This window comes from Xiphophorus hellerii, chromosome 22, assembly GCF_003331165.1.
Source record: "Xiphophorus hellerii strain 12219 chromosome 22, Xiphophorus_hellerii-4.1, whole genome shotgun sequence".
NCBI lineage: Eukaryota > Metazoa > Chordata > Actinopteri > Cyprinodontiformes > Poeciliidae > Xiphophorus > Xiphophorus hellerii.
In genome coordinates, this window is record NC_045693.1 from 9,080,314 (window position 1) to 9,094,723 (window position 14,410).

The following is a 14,410-nucleotide window of genomic DNA, read 5'->3' on the forward strand; positions in this document are numbered from 1 at the left end:
AGAAAGGCTTACAGTGTTCAATTATGCTGCATAACTGACCAGTACAGTATTGCGAGGGAACGCAAAAGTTTTGCGAGGTAACGCAAAAGGTTTTGCGAGAGAACGCAAAAGTTTTGCGAGGGAACGCAAAAGTTTTGCGAGGGAACGCAAAAGTTTTGCGTGGTAACGCAAAAGAAAAAAAAATCCCCATGTCCCCTAGAGGGCTCCGTAGCAGAGAGTACCAAACTTTCCTTTCCTCAATAAATATTATTTAGATTTGCCTAAGAAAATTTCGAACAGCTTCTCTCTTTTAAAACATCGAAAACGCCATCTCAACGCGACTGATTGGATAATGTACAGAAGTTCTTTGAACGCACCACAGCTCACTGGGCCAACTGCCAGTCCTTTCATTGATTGGCACACGGTTTGTGTGACGTCCAATCGGAAGCAAGAACGGACCCATATCACGAGAAAGGATTATAATTGTTTTAGCGCTCCCTCAGACTTGTCTGCAAGGAAACTAGCTCCATTTAAGGAACGTAATCTAAAGGAATTATATTCTCGATTTTCTGTTCCGAACACCTTAGTATTTGCGTATTAAATTACTGTTGTAATTTCTCTTTTTTTCGCCACTTGTTTTTTTTATAACTTTAATCTTACGTTTTGTTTTAATTACGCTTTGAGTTTTTTTTACATTTCATATGCTGGTAAAAAAAAAAAAAAAAGACTACTAAATGAACGTGTAGACGTTCTTTCGTGAATGACTTCCTTTAAATATTGATTCTCGGCGCCTCTGTTGTTAGCAATCGAGACAGAGGGCGGTGCTGCCTTCCAGTAAATGCTGAGGGCAAAATCGCCCAGAGCCTGATCAGTGCTGTACGAAGTCTAACTGTTTTTTTAGTCACTGCAAACCAAGGTACGTTCAAAGATGTAAACTTCATATTTATTCTGCAAATGTAAGGGGTGTGTCGCCTTAACCAGACCATATAATTATTTTTTTAAACGCAATTGAGGATGCGTTCATTTCTCTTTGACACAGTTCTGACAGATGACAAAACACACAGATCGAAGCGGTGCAATAACCAATAAAATAGCTAATGTTGTGACTGTTTGCGACAGAGTTATAAATCTGAAATGTATGGACTTATTTAGGACAAGGTTTTATAAGTAATAAATCTATGGCTTCTGCGGTTGATATCTAAAAATCTTTTCGTATTTTCGTTATAGTTTCCAGTGCTGTGCGTGTCCATTACGGCTAAGGTAGCCATAACATTAAGCTCACGGAAGGAAAATAATTTCAAAATAAAATATCAAGCACGACTTTTTTCTAGTAAAAGCTCCCTTCTTAGCTGAGAAAATAAACACTTTAGATTGGAGAAAATATATTATTATATCGTCTAATAAGACTTTAGATTGTGTATGTAAAATTTTCCTAGTTTTGGTTTTGACAAACAAATCCATAAACTTTAATTAGACTGGATACTGTTTGCAACACTTATAAAATTGCTAAAATTATTACACTATGAAATGTTAATGAAATCCATATGCAGTGTATTTATTTAAAAAAAAACTAAATAAATCTTTTTAGTATTCTATTCAAAATATTTTCATTGAATACTTATTTTGTTTTATAGCAAAATTACACATAAAATATTGGAGATATCTATAAATACAATATTGTATTAATTATTCTGTTTAGTTTTCTTTCTTTATTCACTTTTTCATTATGTGTATCACTTTGCTGCTGATACATTCCCAATTTTACAACTCTAGAATAAATAAAATGGTTATAAAAACAACTAAATGAAAAAAACAGTAAACATAAATTTTTTAAAAGTGAAATTACTTACAACATTCATATGTTGCGTTTTACGAATTACCCAACGAATCAATAAAAAACAAAACTAAAATTGCATACATTTTTCTCTATTGATTTGTACTTCAGTGACGCGTAAAAGCTTTTATTTTGAAGGAAACTCTCCAGCGGAAATCGCTTGGTATGGAATTGCCGCTAGCTTGATGCTAGTTCTGTGCAGTACCTCGTTAGCTAGCTTGAGCCCGTTTTGTTTTGGTTATGTTACGCTGCGACTGGATCGTCAGACCGACGTTTTTCGGGTTCAAGTCAGGGCAAAGCGCGCTGTAGTAAAGTGTTAGTTCATCTGCAAGCCGTTTTCTAAGAACAAGTGACTTAGACGACTTATATTTTGTTATTTTTTTGGCTTTAATACCCTTCTACATCATGTATTTCCATCCAGGAGCTCCACTTTAAAAGCGGCGAAGCGGCGCAGTGAATCATGAATCTGCAATGAAAGACTCAGGAGAACCTCTGGGTCTCTTTCCGGGGCGCTTCCAGCCTCCCGGGGGTTAAGAAAGGATTGCTGTAAATCCCTGACTTTCTCGAGGAAGCGCCTGGAGAACCTGGAAGCCATGGCTCATCTAGAGCAGACCGATCTGTCATATGCGTGGGAAAAGTATATGGACTGTAGGCTGCAGGGAGCGGATCTGCAGGTAAGGTTCTGCAGCAGTATGTATAGGATGCATGCTCAGCTTTGTTGGAGGTGATCCTTGTCACTGCTACACTGCAAGCCAGTTGTTCAGGAGGTGAAAATATGCAATAAAAATGTATCTTTTTTCATTTTAGTAAATATAAAATATAGTTAGCTTCATATTGAACTCTTAAAATGCTCCCTTGGGTTATATTAGTCATATTCTGTCTGCATTGGTATCATTTTCCAAACCTTCTGGGCTGTTCAACAAGGTTGCACTAATCAGGAATGCAAAGAAAACATTGTTCAGACATTCTTATTGTCTAAAACAATTACCTTTCCTGTTTTTTGGCTTCCCAGAGTCACTAAACCTTAGGGATTGTGTTCAGCAGTGTGTAAATGTCTAAGGTGGCTTAAGAAGATGCTGTTTTTTCTTCTAAAAAGAGATGATAATCAAATATTCAAGAACTTAGTTTTTTTCAGTTTTAATTATAAGAACTACTTTATGCCTTTTTACTGCTTGTTGTAACCCAAAGAAGACGTTTGTCATGAAGTTACTCATGAATATGTTTATACAGTATACCACCAGCTTAATATCTTTAAATTATACCTCATATTGCCGATATAGCAGTACACCCAAACTGCTACCACTCCTCAGATCTGTCCTAATCCTACTTCAGAACCATTTACCAGCTTTTGTAGAAAGAAATAATCTCACAAGTGTTGAAGTAGAAGCACGTACATGCTGTGTGGTGAATCAGAGCAGAGATGGAGGCAGGTGTAAACCACAACTTGTTGTGTTACAGTGTGAGTGCATTATTGTCTGAAAGAGCTGCGATGTGTTTGTTCAGAAATCTCTCCCAGACTACTGCTGCTCCTTTTGCCTTCCCCTTGTGCCGCTGGAGCAGAACGGCAGTCGGATCACGAGACCTAGATTAGGATCAGACTGCGTGTCTTTACACTCATCAGACACACACTTATTCAGAAAATATAGTGGCTCTCAACAGTCCAGACCCCAATTAAAATGCCAGATCTTATTTAATATAAAAATTATGCCAGAAATAACTGGTTTAAATGTTTATGTAATGCAAATGCTGGTACAATTTATCAGAAAAACAAAAACATTCAGTGTTTTTCTGCCTTGCAAAATGCTTGTAAAAGGACATCTGTCATCCACGGTTCTCTTTAGACAAATTTAATCTATTAGAAAATGTATTGCTTAGAATCACTGTGATGCTAAAAATTAAAATCCGCCATAAACAAGCCTGGAAGTTTTGCATCAAACTGTTATTTACAGCTGTTGATAATTTGATCCAGTTTGGCTTAAAACCCTGGTTTTATCAGAAGAAAAATAACCTCACAGCATGATGCTGTCACCACCATGTTTCATAGGGGGCATGGTGCTTATTTACTGAGATCACAACACGTTTTTCCCACTTGGTTTTAGAATATATATATATTTTTTTGAGTTAATGGCTTTTCTGTTAGACCAGACAGTTTGTCGATTTGTCTTTTCATCACTTCTGGAGAAACGTCCAGATTTTGATTCACCGTTCTCCAGTGTTTTCTGCTCTTACTCACGATTCTTAGAGATAAATAAGATGCTGTGGGTTTTGTTGCACTCTTGGCTCTCCTCACAAATAAATGAGGAACAGCTACCCTTTATTTCTAATCAGAGCTGCTAAACCCAGGAGGACTAAACCTTAAAATTGGATCAAAAGGTGCAGGAACAGAGGATTCATTTGAGAGTGTGCACACCTATACAAACAGATTATTGTATCTTTGTTTCTCTCTAGTAGAAAAGCTTGTTTTACAGTTGAATTGTATGAGGTACATTACAGTTCACTGACCTAAATTTTGAAACTGGTGAGCTTTATCCTTATTTACCTGCTTTACACTGAGGATGGTCTGAATTTTCTAATATTTTAACTAAATCTGTCATTTTTTGTTACGATAGTTCCCTTGATACAACTGCGGTTGCTCCTACACCTGTCAGTTAGATAAGCGTGATCATTTAAGTGTATGAGACACACAGAGAGGGTCTGTTAAACACAGCTGTCCTCTCCAGAGAGCTACCTTTCCCTCTCAACTGAGCCTGATGTGGGGAAGACATTGTGACAGTTTGTGGTGCTCACATGGCTACCATTGCGCTACCAGCAAATTATGTTTTTTCACAACAGCACACTGTAGGGTTTGGCAGTCCGTGTCTTTTCTTTGTCAGACAGCATGTAGGCAGCAAAATGCGAATTGACTGGGAAGGGATCCATCACATCGCAGCTCAAGAAATGTAGAAATGTTAGCTGGAATGCACAAAATAAGCACATAAAAACCCCCACCTTCTGTGTTTTGTGACTGTTTGAGCAATTTTGTTCTTGTTTCTTTTGTTAAGTAGTGAATCTGCTTTAGATAAACTTTGAACAAGCTAGAGGCTCGTGTTTGGGAGGTTTTTGGTGCTCCCCTTTGTTCTTTCTTTTTGGTTGTTTTGAGTTACTTTAGACTGATGTGTTGGCACATCTTGTTATTTAATTTGCACTCAGTGATTTCTGAATTTTATTGGTTCTTTACTTTTGTTTAATTGGCTTAAGTTGTATTGTGTTTTGGTTCTGTGAAAACCTTCTTTTGTAATAAATCATTCTTTCGTTCCACTTTTATCTCTGGACACATTTTATGTTACCGCCCCTGGACCCCTAGACCTAAGGGGGCGTAACAGTGGCACAAAAACAACACCAAAGAAATTTAGTGTTTGAGCAAAACTGCTTGAAAATTGGGAGTGGACATCTACACTCCCGATGAGTGTAGATGTCCATTCATGCAGGCTAAATAAGACGGTGATCGTGCGAAATGTCTGAACACTGACAGCAGGAGGACTCTGCTCTTCTGTTTTGCATCTTAATCTGTGATCACACCTTGCAGTGAAATATGGAGGGTAAATAAACTCGTTCTTTTACAGCAGTTGATGAGGAAGCTTATATAAAAGAAGTGTGAAAACACCAGCGCTTAAGCTGCTGCCTAGTTATATCTGCAAACTTCACAGCTTTACTGTTCTATCGCATCAAATCACAATAAAAAGCAATAAAGTTTGTACCAAAATGGAAAAAGTGTTGAAATCATTTGAATACTTTTGCAAAATGTTGGATCTGGTGTCTATTTAACTTCCTCTGTTGTGTTTTTACAGCTCAGTGATCAGGTTTGCTGCTGTCGGATTGATAAAAATGACCTCCAGGTCACCTTTACTCCCATGACAATATGGTCAGCAGATGAATTTCTAAGATAAAGAAATTATTTGACAGATTGGTTGTACTTCCTCTGTTTTGGAGTGAAAACATTCTTCTGTTTATAAAGGAGAGTTAAATAAATTCCTTTTTGCATTGCATGGATAAAAATTCAAATAAGAGTATTTGCTTCTATTTAAAAACAAAATCTTCCTTCAGGGAGATAAATCTGCAGTTTGTGGTCAGTCATGTTTCCATTCTCGCTGTATCCTGATGAGCTGAGTCAATTTAGCAGAATGGTTTGTTGGGCAGGAGCCAAGCATAAGAAACAGGTTTTCTGTCGCCTGTCAATGTTGAGTTTCATTATGAGACAACAGGATGTTTCAAAACCAAGTGAAATCAGTCACACTCCTGGATTGATTCTAACTCTGCTTCTCATGGCTGATCAGTCTTGTAAGTACAGCTCTGCATCTCCTCTGCCTTCTGTCCTGCTTTTGTTTTATGGCTGACAATCATAAAAAGCTGTGATGCAAATTATCTTTCATGCACAGTGCAGCTTAACTACTCACAGCAATCTCGTGTCGGTAAAGTTGCTGAAATGTTTTGACTTCCTGAATAAGAGAAACCCTGGTTACACATTCCAGCCACATTTCATGTCGTTACGTCTTCACACTTGCCTGTGCCAGTACGTTCTGGTCTTTCTGTGGTGAAGTCCTGATTGCTTGACTAAAGAAGATTAAACTTCTCAAGCAAAGCATATGGCAAAATGGGATGAATACAAAGTAGCTCGTAGAGATTACAAGACTGATCCACCTTTATTTCTCCATTGTGCAGCTTTCAATGTGCTTTGTGTTTTTTTTCTAGTATCTCTTCAAAGCTGTACTTTGTAAAGTGTAATGATGTTTATTAGGAAAAACTGCTAAAAACCAACAACAAAATGTGCTGCAGAACAAGGTGAAGGGTGAGTGATTTAATCTCTCTTTAGCTCTTATTTTTACGCATTTACTTACAAAACAATGCGAATTTGAACGCTCTTTTTATGTTTTAAGCAATATGTCACCATAAGAGTTGCATACAAGTTTCTGTAGCAGTTAGCTCAGCAGAAAGGAGCATTGCAGCTTAAGCTTTGCAAAGCAAAAAGTGATGATGTGTGGGAAGCCACATCAGTTGGACACAGTGTGGAGGAAAAATTATAATTGCTTTTTTTAAAGTGTTCTTGCTTTTTGAGGACTTTTTTTCTCAAATATTATAGAAATATGAAAACCGTTACCTGTTTTGGGGTTTATTTGGAGATGCTGGCTGATACCGGCTTCCTGTTATTGATGAGGTTCAACCTAGAACGTTAAACTTCTGATTTTCTTTTATTATGACTATAAAACATATAAATGTGTTCGTCTTAGATTTTTGTAAAATTTGACAAAACTATGTGCTAGTTCACCTCAGCTTCTCTTATTTCAGGAACAGTTTGATCATATCTTTGATCTTGGGCTGTTTCTGCTTCTTTATATGCTTTTTTATTGTGAATTTTCACCTCCCCTGAAGGTGCGTTTGAGATATTTAGCTACAAACACTCAAAGAATCACAATTTTGGCATTTGTGGTACGGTTACTGAAGTGTCCCAGCTGTGTTTTAGTGCTGCTTCAGTAAGGCGTCTTATTTATTTATAAATTACCACTTAAGTAGGAGTGGGTTAAAGGTTGTAAAACCTTTGAGCAAACAAGTGAAGACAACTGTGGTTAAATTCTGGTGAAACATTACAGAAGAGGAAATCCACATGAATGAAGCATATTTGTGGTTTTTTTGAGCTCTATAGAAAAAGGCCTGCACATCATTTGCTAAACCTACTTTCTGTCTCTGCTTTCAGTGAATAAAATGTTTAATTCAGTGATTTTCCCTTTTTAAATTCACATGAATTCACAATGACTCACCTGTTTGCTCATTAAGGGAAATATACGACTGTGACGTCTTGTGATTATCACACCGCTTTCAGCATCCTCATGTTGATCATTGTAATTTATTTTTATAGCTTCCACACTTTCCTCATGTTATTTATGATGATTAAATTGAAGTTCTTAAGGTGTCAGGACTTTTTTTACATCTGCATTTATCGTTCTGGCCCGTATTTTCAGTCCAGCTTGCGCCGATCGCTGACTTGTTCCACTCGACTGGCTGAAAGGATGAATAATTCATCTCCCTTGTTCCAGGCTGAGTCAGACCTCTGAACCATTGCTCCTCTGCCTCAGCTTTTTTTCCACCTACAGACACGTTATTAAGTCCGTTGCTGCTTTAAAAAGAAAAAAACTAAATTTTAAGAGCAGAACAGAGTGGTCAGAGCAGGATGATAATTTTAAGTAACATTGGTTTACACTTCCTCTGCGTGTTATTTTCAGCTGAGTGGGTTTGAGTCATTTTGCTCAGTTTGAGCGGAAATGTGGAACGTTAGGCGCTCCTCATGACGCTCATCACCCAAATGTCAAATTGCATCAATAGGAATTTCTTACGGGAAGAGAGTGAAAAAATAAATAAATAAAATGTTACATAAGCAGCAGCACGGCTCTTCCCTCTGCCAAGTTGTAGTCTAACCAATTATCCAGAGAGCTGCAGCGTTTGTACCGATGTGGGTGACTCAGCTATGAGACTCCCATGACCAGTTCTCCCATGATCGCCACACTGGGCGCAGCCACTGGATCCGAGGGGTTTCATATTGCAAACATGCATCTCTTTCATGCAAATGGAGGGATTGAGTTTTGTTGTTTTCCATTCAGTTTTGAGTTTCTGTTTTCAAAAAGTGCAAATAATGGAGATTAATTAGTTTGTCGATTGCTGATCTACAGGGTTTTTTTTACTCTTTGACCTCCTGATTCTGTCAGAATATAAGAAGAACAGCATTCAAAATGTTTCTTTGTAGACTTCCTACAATAAGTTGACTTTTTTATTTACATTGAGCCGAATTGATGTCACACTGTCAGTGTGAAAGTTTTGCAGATATTTTAAAAGAGGACAAAATTTGAAATTGTGCCCATTCTGTACAGTATTTTTATTCTGTTTTGTACACATTTTTATATTTTATTTGGTGAGTTTATTTGCTTTCATTGTCAATAACCTTTACTGTGACAAATTATTTTTCCATTTTGTCTTTTTCTATTATCAGAGATCAAATGATAAACTGACTTTAGCCTCATATTTTAGGAATTAGCATGGTTAGCATGGTTAGCAGGGCTGGGATCACTAAACCATTTCCAAATTCTAAAAGCACAAAGTGAAGACCGAATAAAAGTGTACAGTAGGTGGATGCATAAGCTTTTTACACTTTCATTTTCTTAAGCATTGTTGGAATCAAAACAGCAGATTCTGTCCTGTTTATTTTTCTAAAACATATCGCCAAAGAAGAACTTTTACTATTTACAAGCTTATAAATGTAAATTAACACAATCAAACCTTGTTGTATTTGTTTATCAAATTATTTTTATTATTTCTTATTTAAATTTCAACACTTGTTCCACACATGAATCCCTCTAGCTCATATGTGTCAAACCCAAGGCCTGGGGGCCAAATCTGGCTCACTATAGCTTTTTGTGTGGCCCCTCTAGACTCTAGAGGTGTGCATAACTAGCACCTTCAAGTGTTGAAATATTATTTTATCAAATCAATGTAGTTTTGTACCTGTATACCGCCAAATTACATCAGTTTCTTTAGTTTTTTGTAGAAATTCACTCAAACTCAACAGACCCCCACATTTTCTGCAAAAATGGTCAAAATCATTGTGTTTAAGTGATGCAAACTCCCACCTGCAGATGGCAGTATGTCTCACTTCTGATCCGCAATTGGTGTGGTGAGTAGCAAAGTCATATTTACAGTCAGATAAACGCAAATATCTCAAAATTGTAAATATTTCTAAATTAGCACCACACAATCTGTGATTTTGAATGAAATAAAATCCCGAAAACAATCACAAAATACTGGAGGGACTGATCAGTGTTAAAGGATGTTCAGTATTTAATTTTAAGAAGAATTTATTGAATGCAGAGACAGCTATTTACTCAGATTTTGAACAAATTTAACAGTTTGTCAATAGATTTTATCAATACATTCTGGAACAAACCAAAATGAAACTGAAAAATACAATCGTTTTGATGTGGAAAAGTTGGGATATGAGTCGCATTTGCTGTGTGAACGTTATTTCTTCAGTAACAGCTTCTACACTGAAGTGTGTTATTGGTACAACCTTGTATTACCAAGGAATGGTGAGTTAATTTATCGGAAAAAAGATAAAGCTGTTAAAGTTTCCAGCTGGTGGCTTTGATTATATTCTTGTTGCATCTTTATTAAACATGAGTAGTGGGAAAAAAAGAGACCGATTCCATCAACAAACAAATGGGGTCAATAATCTGTAGCAGTCGGTTTCCACCCATCCAGAAAACTGTAATGTTTGGTGGCAAATGATGAAAGACGTTAATCAGTTCACAGGGAAGGTTAAACACTGAGCTCTGTGAACCAATTTCCCTCCTAAGCTGTGTTCACTGGTATCGGCCAGTAATGTCGCCATTATCAAATCAAAGTGGTGCAGAATGCATTACAATATTGGATTAGAGCCCTGGAGGGAAAAAAACAACGCTGTTGCTTGGAAATTATCTCCAACCATTTGGTTTTCCTTTCCTATTTGATGAATTCAAAAACACAGATAACGCAGGGACAAACGGATCCATATAGACACAAATTTTTCAATTTATTTAACAGCGCAAGTTCAGGTCCAGAGTTGCTTCAGGGCGTAGTTTATATGAATTAAATGACAGATCTGGCAGCTTTGCAGCTTTGATTTACTGCCAGTTTTTCTCCCCTGCTTTTTTTTTATCTTCTTCTCATCTGTTGCATTTGTTTCTTTCACCACTGTGATCATGTCAGCTCTCATGTTTTCCCCCTGTCTTCCTCTCCACTCTCTCATCCATTCCTTTCTTTTTCCTCCTTTTTTTTTGTCTCCTGCGTATGGCTTTGTTAGCCCCCTGATGTGCTGTGACCCAAACCCACCCATCCACCCACGTGCTCACCAAACCCATCAGTGCTTTGGTTGGGTTTTTGTCTCAGCTGTTGACCCTGACCCCGGTGAGTGTGGTCCATTCTGCACCTTCATCCTGCAGGATTTAAAACTACAAAATTCTCTTTCTTTAGTATGTTCAGAGTAAAATTAGATTTTGATTATTTAGGTGTAACATTATGTCTCTGTTGCCAGCATATCGAACTGTTAGCATGTTATAACAGCTTTGAAACGGACTTCAGTCAGAGGCATCTTCAGATTTGCTGCAGGATTGACTGTTACTGAATATCCTTCCTGCCCACAACATCTTCATCCACAATAACTTTTGGAAAATAAAAGGACAATATGAGTTACAACAACATTTAATATCCCTTTGGGATAAATAAAGTATCTTTGAATTTAATTGAATTTCAGATAATTCTCATTGAAAGTTTACAATCTAAATATCTACATTTTCTCTGAAAAAAGTGATCCAATAATGCATATTTCTTAACTCTTAAGTGAAATAAAAATACAAATACAAAATAGCCCAAATATCTGAATATTTTGAAATTATGCATCTGAGGCTATAAAATAAATTAAAATGTAGATCTAAATGTATTTAAAAATTAATTTCTAAGCTCGAGAGACAATTTCACACCCTGCAAACAAATATAGCAGCAGCACCTCTTACTGGAGGAGGGTCAATTTCTGCTATTTGTACACCAATGAAAAGTGAAAGTGAGTTTTTAATCCGCTTCCTGAAAAATACGCAGGATATGATAGTCAGGAACACACAAACTAGTTAGATACTCATTTATTTACTATTTTTGCACCATGTATCTCTTTTTTAATCCAGTTTTATGGATACTTGGATAGAGATTAATAAAAGAATTGGTCTTTTTGTTTTTATGTGCAAGATTTGAGTCAATTTTCTTTCCTATTAGAGGGTTTCATATATTTTGGATGGATGAATGTAGTTTACACACTTAATATCTAGATTTATTCAAATGTTTTTGGTTCATTTCTTCAGCTGTTTTACAAATGAGGTTTGCACTCTGATGAAGATATTTTGCAAGTTGCAAACCTGCTACACAAAATGCAGTTGTTAAATCGATTGATATCTAGAGTAGATCTGTCAAATAAAACTGTTTTTAAGAGTGTTGCATCTTGAAATATAATTTATAATAACCAGCTTGGTAAAATATTGTCGGAAGTATTTACAACCTCCATGTTTAATACTTAAAAATGTGCATGTTGAATTTATTTAAATTACCTTTATCCTGACTAGAGACATGTGGTAAAAGACATGTACACCACATATTTGTGGTGTACATGTTTACATTTACTTACCTGTGTTTGTGCATTGCATTTTAGGTAATCTAAATATTAGTCATAGTTTATTTTATCAACCTGTTCCTATTGAAGTAGATGTTTTTAGTATACAGGTAAAAGCCAGTAAATTAGAATATTTTGAAAAACTTGATTTATTACAGTAATTGCATTCAAAAGGTGTAACTTGTACATTATATTTATTCATTGCACACAGACTGATGCATTCAAATGTTTATTTCATTTAATTTTGATGATTTGAAGTGGCAACAAATGAAAATCCAAAATTCCGTGTGTCACAAAATTAGAATATTATTTAAGGCTAATACAAAAAAGGGATTTTTTAGAAATGTTGGCCAACTGAAAAGTATGAAAATGAAAAATATGAGCATGTACAATACTCAATACTTGGTTGGAGCTCCTTTTGCCTCAATTACTGCATTAATGCGGCGTGGCATGGAGTCGATGAGTTTCTGGCACTGCTCAGGTGTTATGAGAGCCCAGGTTGCTCTGATAGTGGCCTTCAACTCTTCTGCGTTTTTGGGTCTGGCATTCTGCATCTTCCTTTTCACAATACCCCACAGATTTTCTATGGGGCTAAGGTCAGGGGAGTTGGCTGGCCAATTTAGAACAGAAATACCATGGTCCGTAAACCAGGCACGGGTAGATTTTGCGCTGTGTGCAGGCGCCAAGTCCTGTTGGAACCTGAAATCTCCATCTCCATAGAGCAGGTCAGCAGCAGGAAGCATGAAGTGCTCTAAAACTTGCTGGTAGACGGCTGCGTTGACCCTGGATCTCAGGAAACAGAGTGGACCGACACCAGCAGATGACATGGCACCCCAAACCATCACTGATGGTGGAAACTTTACACTAGACTTCAGGCAATGTGGATCCTGTGCCTCTCCTGTCTTCCTCCAGACTCTGGGACCTCGATTTCCAAAGGAAATGCAAAATTTGCTTTCGTCAGAAAACATGACTTTGGACCACTCAGCAGCAGTCCAGCTCTTTTTTTCCTTAGCCCAGGTGAGACGCTTTTCGCGCTGTTTCTTGGTCAACAGTGGCTTGACACGAGGTATGCGGCAGTTGAAACCCATGTCTTTCAAGCGTCTCTTGGTGGTGGATCTTGAAGCACTGACTCCAGCAGCTGTCCACTCCTTGTGAATGTCCCCCACATTTTTGAATGGGTTTTTTTTCACAATCTTGACTAGGGCACGGTGATCCCTATCGCTTGTACACTTTTTCTGACCACAGAGCTCTGAGAACAGCCAGCCTCTTCAGCAATAACCTTTTGTGTCTTTCCCTCCTTGTGCAATGTGTCGATGGTCGCCTTTTGGACAGCTGTCAAATCTGAAGTCTTCCCCATGTTTGTGTAGGCTTCAGAACTGGACTGAGAGACCATTTAAAGCCCTTTGCAGGTGTTTTGAGTTAATCAGCTGATTAGTTTGTGGCACCAGGTGTCTTCAAAATTTAACCCTTACACAATATTCTAATTTTGTGACACACGGAATTTTGGATTTTCATTTGTTGCCACTTCAAATCATCAAAATTAAATGAAATAAACATTTGAATGCATCAGTCTGTGTGCAATGAATAAATATGATGTACAAGTTACACCTATTGAATGCAATTACTGAAATAAATCAAGTTTTTCAAAATATTCTAATTTACTGGCTTTTACCTGTATAGCACCAAAAATTGTTGTTTGAAACTGTTTTCTCTGTTTGTCTCTAGGGCTTCAACTAAAGATTATTTTAGATACTGATTAATAGGTTATTTGCATAAATCGGCGCATTCTGCAGATTTTTTGTTGAAGAATTTTATAAAATATTAAAAATACATAAAAAATGCAAATTAACAATTCAATTTCTTTTTTAAAAATAAGAAAAGAAATATTTTATAGTGAACGCCTGGTCATTTGTATCAAATGGTGCATTTTCAACCAAAAACAAAATACTTTTAATATCAACATGTGAAAACCTTCCTGCTTGACTTAACATCAATATGCTGAAAGGCAGATCTGTTTACTATTTTTTGATTTTTGGATAGCAAAAGGTGCTTAATAGAAGCTATAACTATGCCACTTAGTTTGAGCATATTTATAAAGGTTTTCTTTATTTTAAATGCAAAATTGCACAATTTTGTCTTAATTACTGCTCTGAATAAGCATATGTTTATGAATATGTTTTATTTTTTTGAGTCTGTCAACTCCAGTTTACCATTAATCGATTCCTAAATTAGCCAGTGAATATTTCAATAATCAATTCATGATGATTTATCCGATTAATCGTTTCAGCTCTAGTTGTGTCGTTGCCATCTTAAGTCACAGTGGTTGTGGAGCAGTGTGGATTCTCAGGCTTCTCGACCCAGACAGTCAGGGCAGCCACATCAAT

General features: G+C 36.8%; 1 protein-coding gene across 7 annotated transcripts in view; it reads left to right on the forward strand.

Moving 5' to 3' along the window:
- The first annotated feature begins 828 nt into the window (after positions 1-828).
- lyst (lysosomal trafficking regulator) overlaps positions 829-14,410 on the forward strand; it is an 81,253-nt gene continuing 67,671 nt past the window's right edge. For 5 of the 7 annotated variants that reach the window (XM_032553163.1, XM_032553167.1, XM_032553165.1 and 2 more), the window contains exon 1: positions 2,016-2,487. In XM_032553163.1, coding sequence (XP_032409054.1) covers positions 2,407-2,487 — 81 coding nt within the window. In that variant the 5' untranslated portion in view covers positions 2,016-2,406. Of the gene's footprint in view, positions 896-2,015; positions 2,488-6,521; positions 6,639-14,410 lie in introns of those variants that run through there. The other 2 variants (XM_032553162.1, XM_032553168.1) reach the window with 2 other exon arrangements.